Source organism: Trematomus bernacchii, unplaced genomic scaffold (genome assembly GCF_902827165.1).
Source record: "Trematomus bernacchii unplaced genomic scaffold, fTreBer1.1, whole genome shotgun sequence".
Lineage (NCBI taxonomy): Eukaryota > Metazoa > Chordata > Actinopteri > Perciformes > Nototheniidae > Trematomus > Trematomus bernacchii.
Window position 1 is genome coordinate 1,896,134 of NW_022987714.1, and position 17,868 is coordinate 1,914,001.

The following is a 17,868-nucleotide window of genomic DNA, read 5'->3' on the forward strand; positions in this document are numbered from 1 at the left end:
GATGTATAAACAGAGAACTTTCCAGAAATATTGCAGAAAGAGTGAATAATTTCCACAAGTAAACTGGACAACTTGCAGTAGACTATCCAATGGATACATTATATTCAATATTAGGTAATAGGACTTGCTTGACTTGACTTAATGGTTCAAAGACAACGATAACTGACTGATTTTAAAGAGTTATTCTCATGAAGAATCGTGTAGCACTTGTAGATCTAAGGCTAAAGACCTGTGAAAATCTAATGAAAAGCTATATTTATACCTTTTGGATAGCACAATAATAAACACAGGAGGAAGGAGAGTACTCTGCTGTCGAGTCCAGGCAAGGCTACAGGGTCAAAAGAGCGGTGGTAAGCTCTATATCCACAGTCAAGCGACTCAATTACCACATTTGCTCTTTGTGTTGACCCCTCAATTAGTGTGGAACTGTAACAATCTGCCCACCAAATACAGTCATTCATCACCAACTGCCCAAACCACCGGCGCGCTCCTGCAAGCCACCTCACTCGACGAGAGGGCAGGCAGAGGTCAAATTAAAGTCTGGCCTTTGTGACTACCCCCCTTAATATCCTCTGTTCTACAGGATAAGCTCTGATAGCTCCACAGTCATTACACATGCAGTGCAACAAGCCACTGGGCATTAGAGCAGCATGGAGGAGACATGGCTGCAGGAACAGTGGTGTGTTTGGAAGGGTGGGGATTTATCTGATGGCAACGTAAAGGCTTATATAGGTTTAATAATGTAAACGTAAGCTGCAGGTTAATAACTAGATTTGCGCCCTCCCTCTCAAAGGTAATGAAGAATGTTTCAAAGGAGCGCGGTAAGTAAGGGTATTATAGGAGTAACTAAGAGAGCGATAGCACAGATATCCAGATAAGGTCTAAGCGGGTGTTAGGTGGGTGGATGTTGCCCCACTAGCTCATGCCATGCCGAGCCATTCACAGAGGCCCTGGGCTCCTGGTTGGACTGTCATCACCGGCCCAGCAGAGCCCCGCTCCTCTTACCCCCCCCCCTGCTGTGGTTAGTGTTGCAGGCACAGTAAAAGCGAAGCACTGATGATTTAATTATGAAACTGGTTCATTCAGTCACCGAGGTTAGGTTTCCAGTCAAGGGTGAACTGATATGAGCTAAGTTTGGTTTATGTTTACAGAAGCACATGTTGGACCTCAAGCAGATAACATTTAATCTCCCTGGAAGGCCAGCCAGAGGGTGCCGGGTCCGCGGGGGCAAATGTCCCATCGGGCTCGGAGCCTCTCTGCTCTCAGAGGCCTAGTTTATTCATGATATATAACTATCCACTGTCCTGCTACCTGCACCGCCTCATCTCCTGTGAGTGACGCACCTCAGTCTGGGGGATTCAGTTACTCTGAAAAATGCTTCAGTTACTCTGAAAGATGCTTCAGAGTTTCCTGAATGAGTGCTTTGATTAATGGCCAGCGTCTGAACCTGAATGGTAACTATCATCATTTATATTTAACTCAAGCCGTATGCCTACAATGCTTAAATAACCCTTCTTTTTATGAAAGATACAGCAATTTATCTTTTGTTTCCCCGAGCCAATCCCCCCCCCATACAACTGTTCAGTCTTTTATGACTGCAGGGCCCTCTCTTCACTTTTTGGTTTGATGGCTTCCTTTAAACCACGATCAATAGACTTACCTTGTAAGCAAAAATTGCATTTCTTAATTAAAGCAAGAAGGAGTTATCAATCTGGAGCCATTATGCACCGTGCCTTATGTTGTCTGACATTTAGTTGTGATTACAGCAGTGCCTGTATACTGTCATGGAAGTCATTAGACTGCTGTCATCTCAACATGTTTTCCTGGCCTCATTAACACTGCTTTCATATTGCAACGTGAAGACTGCTACCTATAATCTAAAACTTGTGTGGTTACTTTTTCTATTAGCATTTTTAATGAGAAGTTATTTTTGATCTTGTAAGCCCTGCCCAGGATGGGGTTGAAATACATTTTGTGTAGATATTTATAGTCTCCACAGGATGCATCCTTATGCGTTTAATAATCCTGCATCTTCCCTCTAGCCCATTATTAGGTCAACGTATAACTGTGTTCTATAATACTTTGATCTTATGACCAAATACATTCAAAACAAATGACCTTCCTCTCAGACATTACATTAAATCCAAAAGGTCCAGTTTAAGTTATGGATCTGGATGTTTAAACGAAGAAAACAAAACACTGCACAGTAGCTAATCTGAGTCTTGTCACGCAGGGTTACTGTTTTGCTCCTCAGGAATTGTGCAAATAGCAAGACAAAGTGAACTGGAGCTGTAGTGAGCCTGACCCTTGAAATGGTGTCCCAGTCACCTGCGTCTTATTTACATTGAAGTCTGGGCTGCAGCGTCATCAACTATTCATGCTGCTTTCCAAAGCGGCCATCAGATGACAGGCATGACCCCGGTGAAAAAACAAGGAGCTATGTTACAAATACTGACGTCTCATTTTAATGGCCTCAAGAACAACATATTCATTTAATTGACGTCTTCATACTTTTTAATTGAAAAGTTTTCTTTACATAGCCACCATTTTCCTCGTTTTTATGTGCAACCCTTTGAGTAATGCTTCGCAATATTGGGCTATAAATAAATAAACCCTGACTTGCCTTTAGTGGGAATGAACACCATCTGCTGAGCATTTAAAGACCACACACTATTCTGTTTAACTCCACTTCCCTAAAAGCTGTCTCCTTCTAACCTGTGATAGAGGAAACAAAGAACATACATCAAGAGCTTGACACAAGTGCCAGACTGGGAAATTATTTTTAAGTATCAGTGTGGTACCTGAATGATTGAATTTACGTTAACACTGATAAAATGTTCTGCTGAAACGGGCTTGTAAAATAGAAAGCCACATATTTCTTTCATCATCTAAGGTGCAGACGCAACACTACATATTCTTTAGCCAGCACAAGTGCTCCCTTAGCTGTTTTCTGTTGTTGTTTTAATTAAAAAGACAGATGGGTGAGTAAAAAAAAACAGGCTGTATTTGTGTGTATTCAAACTGTTCTCTTTCTCTGTGTAACTGCATGCGATCCTGCCTGACAGATACACGGAGAAAAGCCCAATAGACCACCTGGCAGAATTATTTTCCTGGGAAAGCAATCTAATGTAATATCCCCCATGACCTGCTCCACACAAATAACCCAGGCGTAGCGGTCAGCCTGGTTGGGTTTTTACAGGAGTCGCTGCATGTACATGAGGTGAAGCACAAAACAAATTACAAAGCAGGTAAATGGCCACGAGGCTTGGCCGTACTGAACACAATGTCGCACACCGGCTGCACGCGGATACATCCCACACAACTCTGTGGAGGCCGCAGGAAGCTAAATGATATTGCTGGTGTTAATAATCAATTCTGTGGGATTAGTTAAAAGTGGAAGTCAAAACACTAACAAATCACAGGGCTTCTTTCGAAAACAGCACCATAAAGACATAGAGCAGCAGAGCATATATAGATTTTCCACGGGGCTCAATTGTGTGAGGAGTTGTTGGGCTTGCATTATTGACTTTCTCAGTATGGTGGAACCGTGGTAGTTAGGTGCCTTTCCTCAACTCTAATTATGGCGTCATAAACAGGAGAGACCATTAATGAAACCCACTCATGGCTTTAAAACAGCAGATAGGATTTGGAGAGGAGAGGAGGGGGGGGCTAAAAGCGGTCTTAGAGGAGTCATGGTATCAATCACAGCAAACTACTCCTCTGTTGAGTAACGAGCATGAGAGCTGGTCAATAAGTCAGCCAAAGAGCCAACAGACTGTAATGGAGACACAGCGGAGGATGGGAGACAGAGGTATTTGACCTGAGACTGCCTGTCATGTTCACGAGGCCGCAGTCGTGCATCATACAGGAGAAAAAGTCACTGTGCCTGTCTGAAAAAAATCAATATCATACAATAAGACTGCGTGTCATGTGTTTCCTGCAACATCGCGATCAGAAAGTACGTCTCTGAATGATCTGCTTTTTAGTTTTCCTTTGTAAAGTATTGAGCTTACAAGCCTTCTTCTCTAAATCCACTCTTACAGAAATGAGATGAAACACAAGGAAAGGACATTTGCAAAGGTCAAGCTGTATGCCAGGGACATGTCTCTCAAAAACATCCGAGCAGCAAAGCAGGTCACTTCAAGTTCAGCTGCTGCGAGAGCAGGAAGGTCAATATAACATTTGCCGTACAATAAAACCATAACACCAGAGAGAAGCAGCTGATGGACAATCTTGTGACAAATGAGTTTGGTTAGAGATGTTGCATCTAATTTTGATACAAGCTGCCAGCAAAAGCCCCTATACTAGCCTTATCGGACAAACAAATACTTTAAAATAGTTTTGAGATTATTTATTTGACTAGTATCGTTAAAGGAAGTGTCCTTGGTGATGAAATACCTCTCTGTAAAAACTATTTTATAATAAAATAGTAATCACTCTCTTGGCCTTTGACAAAGCAATGGCAGGTGTGAGTGTACTTTGTCTTTTGCACTTATGAAGGAAGATAATACAATCACCAATAAAACATGGCCATTTCCACAATTGTATGCCTACATTTGCACATATTATACAACAACAAAACAATTTGAAGGAAGAAACTTGTCAATAGTAACCAAAGTGCATTTGCTCAAGTTCTAAACTTAAATTCCTTTTGTAAGGTATGGTAACACGTCATGGAGCTTTTAGTGGATGCAATGCAGGACTATTACATGTATTTACTCTCACATTTCCTCAAGGAGCATCTAGTTTTACTTATGTAAAAGGTTTGAGTACCTTCTCCACTGATGGTGAGACACGTAGCGCGTCTACATGCATTTACAATATGATGGCCGCAGTAAAGCCATTTTGATTTTCTAGAGTGAGAGGCAATAAAATGTAATTACAACATGTTTTACTATTGACTTCAAGACAGAGTCGCAACAGCCGAAGCAATTTCATGCTGCCTGTAAAAACAGAATCCAACAAGAGGGAAAGGCAGAGTCATGGTTGAGTGGCGTAGGAGAGAGAGCGAGGCATTGATGGCCCTCAGAGGACCAACATAGTCCAGAGCAGACACACGCACTGTACACCTCAACTAGACAAATCTATTTCAGACACATATTAGATAAATATTTATACACCATAAACTGTATCAATAAATCCCTCGGGGAAGGGAAGCTATTCCACAGCATGTCAATAACTGATTTCACCAGCAGATAATCATTTTTCTCTCCATGGAGGAGCTTGATATGACGTCGATACGACCTGTCAGAGTTCATTTGTTCAATTTTGGCTGGAGCAGTTAGAGCGGGCGTCACTGAGAGGATATGGCACCCTTCTATTCAGGGTTATTGATTGGGAGGCAGTGTGTTAGTGGGGGGAGAGGAGCTGGCTGTCATGTCTTATGTCGTGAACTGTAGGAAGGTCTGCAGCTCCATTTGACCGCAGTGTTTCAGGGGACACAGGGGACTCCGGGCCTGTTAATTGTCTCATTGAGACTTGGCTGCGTACAAGTAGCCCTGATACACAGGAGGAGGGGGAGAGCAGAAGAGGGTTCATGGGTCTAAAATGCGCAACACTCCTCTGATACGATGAACATATACAATCAGTCAGGATAAAGATCTCACCCTTGGCGGCATGAAAGGGGGAAGTGAGCAGCTCTCAGGAAAAATCAATACGGAACCGCTCATTTTGGAGGGACATGTGTGTCACAGTCAATAGGAGTTAATAGGCTGGGTTGTTCAGTGAAGACAGGCGGCTTGGGAGAGCAGCCCACTCTGACAGCTTAATACATACTGAATGGCAAGCTGCTTGCATATAACAGTCACTGTGGACACATCAAGTGTGGAATGGAGCCTGATGGGCGCAGGCAAAAGTTAATTATAGAATAGAGCTGAAGGTGTTACGCACAGAAGTACAGAATTAACCATCCAGTAATCAGAACAGAGACATGCTGCTGACCCACAATACACACACACACACACACACACACACACACACACACCTTTATTCATATTATATTGTATTGAGAGATGGCGCCGTGCTAGGTGGCAGCTTGGTGCAGCAGCTCCCGGTGTGTTTAATGTTTTTTCGTCTTTTTACCACTTTATTTTCACGTTTTCTTTCGATTATGGTGTATGAACAACAATGGTTTTGTTTCAAAAGGCTTACACTATGCTTCTATGTTTCTGTCCCTTAAGTAGATTGGTATATTACAGAGTATTCTAATCTATTCTATAGATTTTATAGTGTCTAGATACTCTTCTGAATATGTCTTTTCTACTGCAAATATGTAGATTTTGTGTTAATATGTTTATTTTATTGGTATTTTATTCTATTTTTAAGAGATTTTGTAATTATTATATATTGACTGTCAAAATGCTGCTGTGACAAAACAATTTACCAACTTTGGATGAATAAAGTATCCATCTATCTATCTATCTATCTATCTATATATCTATCATCAACTCAATGACTTTAATATTCACAGTGAAGGAAAGTATGTTTAAAGCTGCCCTTCTGACTGATGTTTCGGAGCATGACCTGCATCACACTGTGTGGATGACAAGTCACTGTGTAGGTCCTCGTGTTGCAGTGCACACATGAGGGAACAAAGGCAACAGATAACGGCTAAATACTATGTTGTGCTCACCTAAGGGCTTCCCCACAGCCTCATGTGCAGATCCCCTTCCCCGCTCTAATTAATCAGTGTTGCACCAACAGGCTCGTCACAGGTTAATTGGCTCAGAGGATGGGTGAGGGACCTTGTGGCAAAACAAACAGAGGCACATTTCCAAAGGGTTTTGTAACATATTTTAACTTCAACTCAACCAGACACACATCAGCCAAACACAGGGAAGCGGATAATAATAACTTCATTAATTGGGGTCTCTGGGTCACAACGTTTGGTTTCATAAAGAAGGATTCTCTTAATTAGAGCCCATTAAGACCTCATTTGGTTTATTATCATCTCTTAATTTTATCCAGCTAATTAATAATTAATTACCATTTCAGTACACAGCTACAGTGTTATTTTACAAATGACAGGAAAACTGCAAGTCATGGATAAACTCAAAAAACGAAGCTAGTCTTAACCATTATTAGGTTAAGTTAGTTGAGTCTTCGGTGAATAAGGTCTGTGAGAACAATCTCCACAAGAATAAATACTGTTTAGGATTAAATGTTGTGAAATATCAAGCTCAGTTTGATCCTTTTAGCATTGGTTACGACTCAGACATGGGGAGGAAAGGTGAGGCAGTCATACTGAGAAAGAGTGAGAAAAGAAGTAAAAGGGTCTTGGCTCCAATTGACATTTCAATAAGTGGAACAGAGCGTTAGCAATCCATTCCCAACTTTTCTGAAACAATTATTGAGATGGTACCTCCAGGCGATGTATGTTCCTGGTCCCCGGAGTCCTGCTGACTGAAACAGTAATTGACTAAATTGTAGAACACATCGGGGCCATTTACAAATTTGCCAAAAATGAATCGTTTAAAATGAAATGAGGGTGACTCTCAAATTAGCAAGGAGTATGATTGAGATGTGGCTCTGGGAATTAGGAAACATGATTTAGAGCTCCACAGGAAGGAGCATCTGTGAATAGTCCAGTATTACTGCTCTGACTCGTATTTAAATATCACTGTGGTTCAACACATGTTCAGTAAAACACAGCAGATCATATTTAAATGTTTGATCATTCATATTTAAATGTTCAAGAGTGTGTGTTCAAGACACATAAAGAGATAGAGGCAGATTCATATCAGTTGTGAATGCAAGAAAAACTTCTTTTTTCATGTGTGTTTTATATTTCATTGTTTCTTTTCCTAAAATGCATCTAGTCTTATACTCAAATGGTTGACTGACTAGACATTAAAGTGTAAAACAAATCAAAACACAAACTGCTGAGCTATAACACTAAGTCACATAACTGTAAAGAAATTCAATATAAATAATTTGTTATAAAATAATACTGAAAAAGAGCACGGTGATAAATCATGCAACACAAATCTCACTGGTTTAAATCTATTGTGCTGGAAGGTGTTTGGGAATGTGATCTTAGCTACATTTTACAAGGTGTACTCATTTCTGAGAAACATCAGCACATTACTGTGACTGTTTAGGGCTGACAGCTGTGATTGATTGTTGTGCAGACACTGTGTTGATTGTTGCCTGTTGTGCCGTTCCTGTGGCTCCCAGCAGCCACTGCTTTCATCTCACCCGGGCTAAACTCTCCCAACCAGTGATGAGTAATTACTAAGTTCATTAGCCACGCTAGTGGCCTAGAGATTTATTAAAACAAGATTTGTCCTCAACTCTCTCCAAGGCTTTTTAATGTCCTGACTGCAACTGGCATTTAATAAGGCAATGATTACCTTCTCCAGACGTGATATCATTTACAGGTCAAACTGTAACAACAGGAAGGAGGTAGAGGTTACACTCAAAATGCTCTGATATAGTGTCCAGTGTCAGAGGTTCTTTAAAATATCTGAAAATCATATTACAATTAGTAATAATGTTTATTAGTCATTATTTAGTCATCAGCCTTTACATATCAAATTTAAAATGACATAAAACCCAGGCAGAAACTATTTTTTGCATTTAAGAAGCAGGAACATGTGTGTGTGTGTAGCAATTATACAAAAATGGCTTGGATAATGGGAAAATTGCTTAATTTTCAAAAATGTTCTTTGAGCTGTGATACACCTTTATAATCATTGTTAGCTACCTACCTAAAAACATGATCAGTTGGATGGTAAGGTATATAAAAGACCCAAGTTTATTGATTAGATTATAATCAGAAGAGAATGTTTTGGTAAAAATGTAAAACACTACATGCAACAGTGAAAGCATTCGTTCAACAATGAGACATTTCTGAGACAGAGATATAAACGTTTCTTCCCATACAGAGTCAGAGGTGGCCAAAAATCCCACCACCATCTTTTCAATCAAGTTATTGCCGACTACAAGAATGAAGGAAAAGCAAAATACTCCTCACTAAAGACAAAATTACACAAACCGTCCTCCAACAGGAGACCTTTCCTCCTTAGCTGATGTGAATTGAAATAGCCACAAGCTATCTTATGCAATGTCCAGGTAATTTTTATTTAATAGGAAAATTGTTACTTATTGATCTGCACTTTGTAAAGCCTTCCAGCAATGCTCCAATCACCACAGCTGTCAGACCTTGGAAATACACCCCGTTCCTTTGCGATTTGATGGCACGCTGACTCTCATTACTGGCACATTTCCAATGTTAATTACCTACAACATAACATCATCTCCCTCAAAAGAGTCTCGTACGGGCCACTCGTGTCCCGCCAGAGGACAGCGGGGGGGAAGAGTGATAGGGCGAGGGTGGAGATACCGTGCTTTGCTGGTCTGGAGCTTGTGTTGAATCTGTGCACCACTGAGTCTGGCCATTAGGCTGCATGATGGGCTTTTCTTTTCCAGACCATTTCCCATGGTCAAAATAGCATAAAAACACAATTTTGGTTCAATAGCAAAGACTTCAACTGAATAATCACAAGGGTGAAACTGTAACTATTACAGCGGCACCTCTGGGATAACCATACATAACAGGGGTGTCAAAAACACTGTAGGTTTTCTGGAGGGCAAAGTGTTTAAAGTGTATGCTGTTGGCTCTTGCTCCAACATCTGCTTTTAATTACTCAATTAGCGCAATCATTTAGTCTCCTTGACATTCATCCAAATGGCAAATCATAGCCGGAAGTTGTTCTGTTCAAGCGTTAAGAGGAGTCATGAAAAATGCATAGACGATAATGTATATGGATACTTAACTAATTGAACCAATTAAGGGGAGGGGACTGGTTTGAGAGAGAACAGCGCCGGCTTTGCCCTCCAGGAAGAAGCTTTGACACGTCTGATCTACAGCCTCCCCTCTCCCTATTCACAGGCCTGGGCCTCAGGTCATATTTCAGCAGACAAAAGGTTTTTTACTTCCATCACACAGCGACAATGAACCAAAAATGTAAAAGCCATGCAGATTGAAGGCAGCATAGAGCATCAAACAAGCCATTTTACTACAAAGTAACAGCATATCCAGATTATTATGGGAAAAACACATGCTTTTTGATTGTATCCGTCCTCTGAAATTGGACAATTTCTTTTTGCAGGATTGTTTATTGCATAGATGAATCTAATTTCTTTCTAAAGTCTGTATCTCTATGGACTTCAATGTCCGTGTCGTGTGATCCCAAAATGGGACATTAAAGTATAATCTGTTCTTTCTTTGTACTTCAGAATGAGACTCCTCAGATGTGAATATATGTATATTTCAGCACAGACATACCAACAGATCAACCTCAGGGTAAATTAATATTTGCTCCGTTTAAGATGAGCTAGCTTACCCCCCATTTCCAAAGTTAAACCAATGCAATCCCCCATCTTCCACAAAAAAAAAGAATGATTGTACCCCTGCGGTGGTGATTTCCTGCATGCTATGGATGCATAAATAAACATAGGCATAAATACACAGAGGACACTGACTGGGACTAGCTGGCCAAGTGGGGCAGCTGTTATTAAAAGGGCTATTTATCACTGTCACCCCTCTCAGGTTGCATCCCTCTCTGCCCTCCAGCGATGTCACTAGGCCGCACAGGAACAATGTGGCTCATCCAACCAAACCTACCCCCTCTATCAAACACACACACGCGCTTGTTGTCACAGCTACGCAAAAGTAAACACGTGCAGCCTAACCTGCTTCCTTACTGTGTGCATATCCTGGAATCGACTTCTCCTTTGATGACTTGGCTGAAACAAACACAAAAATAAGAACCTTCCTTTCGATTTCCATCAAATACCCACAACACTGCTACACTGCACACACCGTTCATTTTCCGCTCTGTTACTTTATTGATTGTGGCCACAATTATCCACTTTTCTGAAGCACTGCATTAAGTGAATTCCCCCTTTGTTGGACAATAAGTACAGAAGGTTGGCTAAGTCATGCTATTCCTCAGCCTAAGGGGACAGTCTACTTTCTCCAGCACCCTCATCATCATTAGCAAGCCCAGATAAAAACACACCTCAATTAGTCCACCTCAGCTGGGGAGCCACATCAAGCGAGGCAGACGCTTGCAGCTGACCCACGCCATAACTTCACTTACAGCCTCTCCAACGTGTCCAGACTGAGGGCGAACGATTACATTTTAGAAGAATCGTATTGCTTTAATGTTTTACACAATTAAACCCCAACATGTTCAGTCTGCGTCTTGCAGTTAAAGTTGGAAAATGGTATACAGTATGTATGGCAAAGACCCTCAGGTAGAGAAATGTAGCCTTGGTACACAATGCACCATCAGCATGTTGCACTGATATGCAGTCAGCAAAGGACTTTCCAAGAAGCCTTACTAGAGTTTTACTGTCGCATTCGCTTAAATAAATAATATGAATACAAAAGCCTCATTAGAAAATAGATATATACAAGGTACACTTACCATGGCATGTAGAGTAAATCACATTAGGGCTGCCACTAACAGTCATTTACATTATTTCTTCTATTGTCAATCGCTGTCAGAAAAAGACGAGAACATTTTCGAATCACAACTTCCAAAGCTCTGGATGACATCTTGTTTTGTATAACCGAAAGTCAGAATCTTCAGTTTACTAAGATATTCAATAAAGACAAGCAGCAAAGGTTGCATTTCAGAAGCTAAAAAGTATAGCATTTTCTCACTTTTATTTGCTTGGATTTTTTTTGAAATGATTGAGCACCTAATCAGTTATTCGACTAATCCCTTCATGTTAACATTAAACAGTGTATTTGGGAGTTCTTGTCTTCATTTGCTAAGCCCCAACCAGCTTTTTAAATCAGATCTCCCTCCCTTTCATCCAAGTAAGCGCTCGTGGCTCACACCACCTATAAACCACTCACACAGCAATCCACTCACGATTAATGAAGTGCTTACTTAACCAATTTAAACCCTTAATTCCTATTAGTTCAACATAATAGCCACCCTCTCTGCCAGAATTAACAACACTCTAGCAGAAACGTACAAATCTCTGCGGGCCAGAAACAGCCGACCCAGCAGATTCCATATTGCCTGATAAATATGTAACAGTATGTATATCACTGTTAAAATGCATAACCCTCGTGTAAGACCCCTATCAAGTCTGCTTTACACCTGTATTACATTTCTCCCTCAATCAGCAGCTTTTCTGAGACACCGGCCTCCCACGAGGAGCAGAAACCATTACAAGGGACCGCAGCTCATTTGCAGAAAGATTGGAGATCACGCTGCATCAAAAAAGTATGTGAAGCATTTCTGAGAGCAAAATTGATTTATTCCATTTCTATGTTTGTATGCAGCATCAGTATCGATGTATTTAATATAAATCCCCAGTCTGGCATTGAGTTGCTGTGGAGGTTGCTGCTTATTGTGCAAGTAAGAAGCTGCACCATCAAATAACACAAGGGGCCTGTTCTGGTGCAAAATTGAAGTCCATGCAGTATTCTTTAAATAAGATATTTTATCTTGAACTAAATGATCAAACATATATGCAATGTGACAAATTATATCAATCAAACAGAAGCATACATCATGCCCTTTTTCTGATCCACTGCTGCCGCTTGTTTAAGCTACAAAGACATTAGGCTGTTCTTTGGTGAAATAAAAAGGCATGAGCAAATAAATAAATATTTCTGTATATTTCAATTTTGACTTAGGAAAAACAGATCATGCAGAGCCCGTGGCTAGAGGAGCCTGACTGCATGCTGGTGGGGGGTAAAAGACAGCCTGGGGGATGTGGAGGGCGTCTGTTTTTTAATGAGCTGAAACTTTAAATACTGCATAATATATAATAAAAATGAATAGTTCATTTAACTCTCCGGATAAGTCGTGGAAAAACTATTAAAATCCATTATTCTCTTAATGTCAACAGAGTAAGCATTGAGTATGAATGAAGTGAACATGATGACACATCAACAAGAAAGAAAAAACAAAATAATAATCAACTTGAACTGGAAGAAATAAACGACATTTGGGCATAAAGTTAAGTGCACGAGCTTAAGGGCATCAACTAAACACAGTAAAAGCAATGACAATGACATATTAAACTATAAAAATGTAGATCCACTCCCAGAATAACAAATTACCATGTTTATTATGCTTTAAATGTGAAGAAGAATGGAAGGAACATTTGTAAAATTGTCCAGATTTTTTATTTACTGCAACTTAGTCCTAATGTCAGCTGGGGGTGGTGAATAGATGAGTGACAGACATTTCAGCCACCCACTGACAGCAGCCTGGGCAACACCGATTGGCACAGCAGGAGCAGCGTTTCAACCCTTCCCCCAACACACACACTCATATACAACATGTCATAAAGATAAAGAAGAGAGTGGGGATGAAAAGAAAAAGAATTATGGTGCCCCTTGGGTAAAGAAATACACCATAATAGATTTTTAACTGCTGCAGTACGCTATCCCTCCTCAAAAAGGTGAGGTAGTGGTTCAAGTGTCAATGACAAAAGGTCAGCAATTATACTGAAAAAGTGTTTCTACAAATAACAAAATTGTACGCATCTCACTCACGCTTTTAAGTACTACCATTTCAAAGCTTTGCATATGTCTACAACTGGAGATGTTTCTAGTAGATTTGAAATGAGGTTTATGTTTCCTTTGTCATATTGTAATTATGAAGTGCCATTTCACAGTGAATATTGTGACAATGTTGGCTGACACATCTGTATTGAGATGTAATTCCAAGTGTGATCCTCAAAGTGATCTGAGTGATGGCTCTGGTACCCTGCTGCTCGTGGAGCAAGCGAGAGGCGGTGCTGGTGGCCGATCCAGAGGCGTAGTAATGATAACCTTGCCACTGTTAGCTGCAGGGGTTGTTCACACAATAATTGTTTCTGCCAAGCCATATATCTATATGACAGAGAGAAAACTGCTGTGACTCCCCTACTAAATAATTTATTTCAAGAATTGGCTGCATAAACTATTTCCAGATGAAAATGGTTTGTGCTATTTATTTTTGCACTAAAGAATCTGAGAAGTTATTGGCTAATTAGAGGATAATTACAAGTGTCTGCAAGTTGATTAGCAATTTCACTGTTGAACATTAACAATTTACAGCAACACTACACTCCATTTCGGCACTTGTTTTGCTTTACTTACCTAAATTCTAAACAGTACAAGTATTTAAAGATTTCACCTTGACAAAACTTATTACCAGCATCAGTATGCAATTAAACTTGCCAAACAGGCATTCATTCTGAGTTCATTACCACAAAAGACATGTGTTGGTTAATTTAGACACTTCAATACAGGACTAGACTACCTCGGCTATTAAAAGGCATCAATCTCCCACCAAATGCTGATATATTTTGTTAATTTACAGCATCTCATTTGCAGTCTAGATACTTTAGACCTGCTCTGGTGGTGACTGAGGTTCGATGTGAAACGCTAAGCCTGTGGGCTGCCCTCCTGCAGTTTAGAGTGACTCAAAGGTGAAGCCCTGAAAACAAATACAATGTACTCCACAGTTTAAATTTCAGCAACTCACATCATCCTGTAATAGCCGCACACAAAGCTGCAGTCAGATGCAAACCGTGTGCAATTGTGTCTGCCTGTACGGCGGTATCAATGCAGCGCCTGGGTCAAAGGGTCAATGAGTAATTAAGACATGGTTGCCTGAGCATTCCCCATGCACACTTTCAGTCCTGATGAAAGGTACGAGATGAAAGGAGGGGGATTTAAGTGCAGCCTGATACTACAGATCAGATTTCTATAAGTGTGTCTAAATGTTCGTTGTTCAAGGCAATTAGTATGATTAAGAGATAGTGTGGCGTCATCACGCTGTTTAAAGAGGATTTGGCCCATGAATTCTGCACGAGGTTTAGACATCTCTTACACAACAGAGGTTACGATGCTTAGAATAAAATAAACATGCAAATTACTATACATTCAGGGACCCTAAATATCTCTTTAATATCTAATTTAGTAATTAGTGTGATGGCTTCAGCAAAATAAATAAACATTTTCTTTTGGTATAAAATATGTGTTAGTAGTGCTAATTATATCTTAAGACCACAATGAAGGAACAATAAAGAAAATAATGATAGAATTAAATGAACCTGTTCAATGTCCATGCACAGGACGGGCAACTTTTACCAAGCAGGACAATCATGAAGCGGCGATACATCACAAACAGCATGTAGGCATTCAAGTGAAAAGAAGGTCAAAAGGTGCATTGATTTACATGTACAACAAGAAATTAATCGTTTGGTTTCATTGTTGCTAAAAATGAAGAGGCCAAGGCCAGAAAATTGAGGTCGCTGATAAATGCTATTAGTAGGAGATGCTGAGGAGTGAAGAAATCAATATGGCAGTTTGTCAACCTGCCTCTCAGAGGGAGCAGGGCTCTGCAGCAGAGGGGAGGGTGCCCTGTCAGCAAAGCACATTACCAGAAATCAAAGGCCAGGGAAGGCCCGGAGGAAGGGATGTAGATGTGTCTGTACAAAGGCCACACTTTGGTAATTAAAACCTATTTTATCAGACCTGTCTTGTCACTAGTTTTTCTCTAACACTATTGACAATCTGTTGCATGCAGAGTGATCACTAATTTACCTTTAAATAAATGAGCCAGGGTTATTTAGATTCCTAAATTTGTCACACAAAATGAAGCAACAGTGTCAAATAAATAACACCACCTGGTATCGCTTATATGAATTATTAATACTTTTAATCTTGAAGATAGTGTCTCCATAAAAAAAGAAGAAGATTCATCTAGGGAAGCTGGCTGACCCTTATACAGTAGGCATGTGTAAAAGTCATGTTGCCTAAAAAAAAAAAATTATATTCAAAGTAATGTTGTATAATTTAATAATTCTTGCAAAAATACACTTTCACGCAGCGTTCACAACATCCCTGTGAAAACATACAGGAAAAGAAGTCTAAAAATCCTAAACCATTCAACTTTAATGGAAAGCTAGCTTTCCGTTCACACACTGTCAGTATTGTATGTCAGTGTAATAACTGACTATGCAACTTTTAAATATTAAATAATTAAACACAAATGAACCTGTGCAGTCAGACAATAGATGCATGAGTCATACAATACAGCACTTTTGTTTACATAGGTCCAGCAGAACATCATGGGGAAATGTAAATACAGCAGCTTGGCAGACAAGAGTCTCTTAAAACACACTTAAATAAGTATTTTGTTTAGAACGGTGCGCCTTCATCTTCTTTGTAGGCGAAATAGACTGTGACGGGTCCAACACTCGTTTGCACTGTTTCTGCAGCTCCCACCACCATCCAGCAGCCGATGCCATAGGCCAAACAAGGGATGCCTGCAAATAATGAACCCATTGATTAGTTAATATTCGAAGTGTTTGAAAATGAAATATTATATGTATTTTGTGGGAATAAGGTAGAGGATTAAAGAAGTTCACTGACCTAGGTTAAGAACTTTCAAAATGGTAAAAAACTTGTCTTCATAGTCCAAGTTTTGATGAGGTGCTTTGGAGCAGTGATACTTTATAAAGGGGAAGCAGCCTGTCCTCAGTATCTGGTAGTTGGATCCTTGGACTCTAAAGTTAAAGTTGGACAGTCCGAACTGGTCATTATGCACGGAGCTGTAGCGGACACAGTATGAGGTCCAGGGCGGGAGTTTGCGCTGCAGCAGGTGGCAGGTCAGCACCTCTGAGGCTGCGGGCCGCGGGCCTGTCCTGCCCAAAGTGCTCGGAAACAGGGCGAGCTTTATAAAGACACCGTGGACCTTCCTCAAAAACTCCCTCATGACTTTAACTGAGAGGAGAATGATTCACCTTTTTCTGCTGTTCGTGTTTTTAACTGGGCTGCCTGCTAACAAGCTAGACAGAGCTCAGACTAGCTTTTAAATGTACAGACCTAAGCTCATGTACCACAGAACAACTTCTACACGTCCTTCAAAGCAGTGGGACCATGAGTGGGACGCTGCATAGTGTGCACACAGGACAACCAACGTCAGCTAAAGTTAGCAAAACAACACGGTGCTAGCTAAACACGTGTTTCTGCTGCAGATATTCCGTTACACACACGTCCCGATACACATGCTTAACATATATTAGACTTTATCTTAACCAGCAGAGGCCTGTTTGTGTGTGCAGAGCAGCTCTGTGCGCTCAGTGCTGTGTATTTGCTCTGACCTGGTGCTCCTGCTAAAGTCCTCCGGTTGGAAACGCAGCGCTGCTAAGCTGTTCCTCTTCTACAGCATTAGCTGCTACAACCTGTATTTTACTGATGCGCTCACCTGTTCAGCGGGTATGAGTCTTGTGTCATGTGACCGTTCAGCTTGCACTATACTCACACCACTCTATGCAACAACAAACGTGAAAAAAAATTAGCTTCAAGGTTTTATTTGTAAGACATGATACACACGTGTGTGAAGTCAGCCTAATGAATGACATACTATGACTAATAACTAGTAATATTCTTTTTTTTACACATTGTTAGTAGCTTTCTGTAATCTTTACAGATCTAACAGATTTATGCAGATAAGTATTTGCTTGCTATCCTTACTATTGATTCAAATAAACCTTTGCAACTTTTATAACTGATCCCAGTAGCAATGAAAGATTTGTTGGTGCCTGATCATCAAGAATGTTGTCATTTAAGTACACATTAGATCCACTCGAATACACTGAAGCCTTTCCTGAAATATTTCAAAGAACATTGAACAGTCTGCTGTAATTCATAACCATGGATGTTATTCCACAAACCACAGCTAAACCAACATTTCTCCATATCAACCAGAATTAATGAATACATTGAAGAAATAGCACACATGTTCAAGCCAATTTGCATACAAGATATTGTACATGTTTTCATTCAAATATATACATTGGTTTGATGATGATGTTTAAATCTTTGAAACCAATCTA

The 17,868-nt window shown here is 40.3% G+C and overlaps 1 protein-coding gene across 1 annotated transcript; it reads right to left on the reverse strand.

Annotated features, from left to right (window-relative positions):
• Positions 1–16,009: 16,009 nt before the first annotated feature.
• cunh15orf61 (chromosome unknown C15orf61 homolog) lies at positions 16,010–17,122 on the reverse strand. Its single transcript, XM_034141806.1, has 2 exons — positions 16,403–17,122; positions 16,010–16,296 (listed from the first exon to the last, which is right to left on the reverse strand). The coding sequence occupies exons 1-2, from the start codon at positions 16,743–16,745 to the stop codon at positions 16,169–16,171; spliced, it is 471 nt and encodes a 156-aa protein (XP_033997697.1). The 5' UTR covers positions 16,746–17,122; the 3' UTR covers positions 16,010–16,168.
• Positions 17,123–17,868: the final 746 nt, after the last annotated feature.

Excerpts from the sequence above, each read along its gene's own strand:
- cunh15orf61 (XM_034141806.1), bottom strand. The coding sequence starts at position 16,745 with ATGAGGGAGTTTTTGAGGAAGGTCCACGGTGTCTTTATAAAGCTCGCC. Across the intron at positions 16,297-16,402 it reads TTTGAAAGTTCTTAACCTAG|GCATCCCTTGTTTGGCCTAT; the intron begins GTCAGTGAACTT and ends CATTATTTGCAG.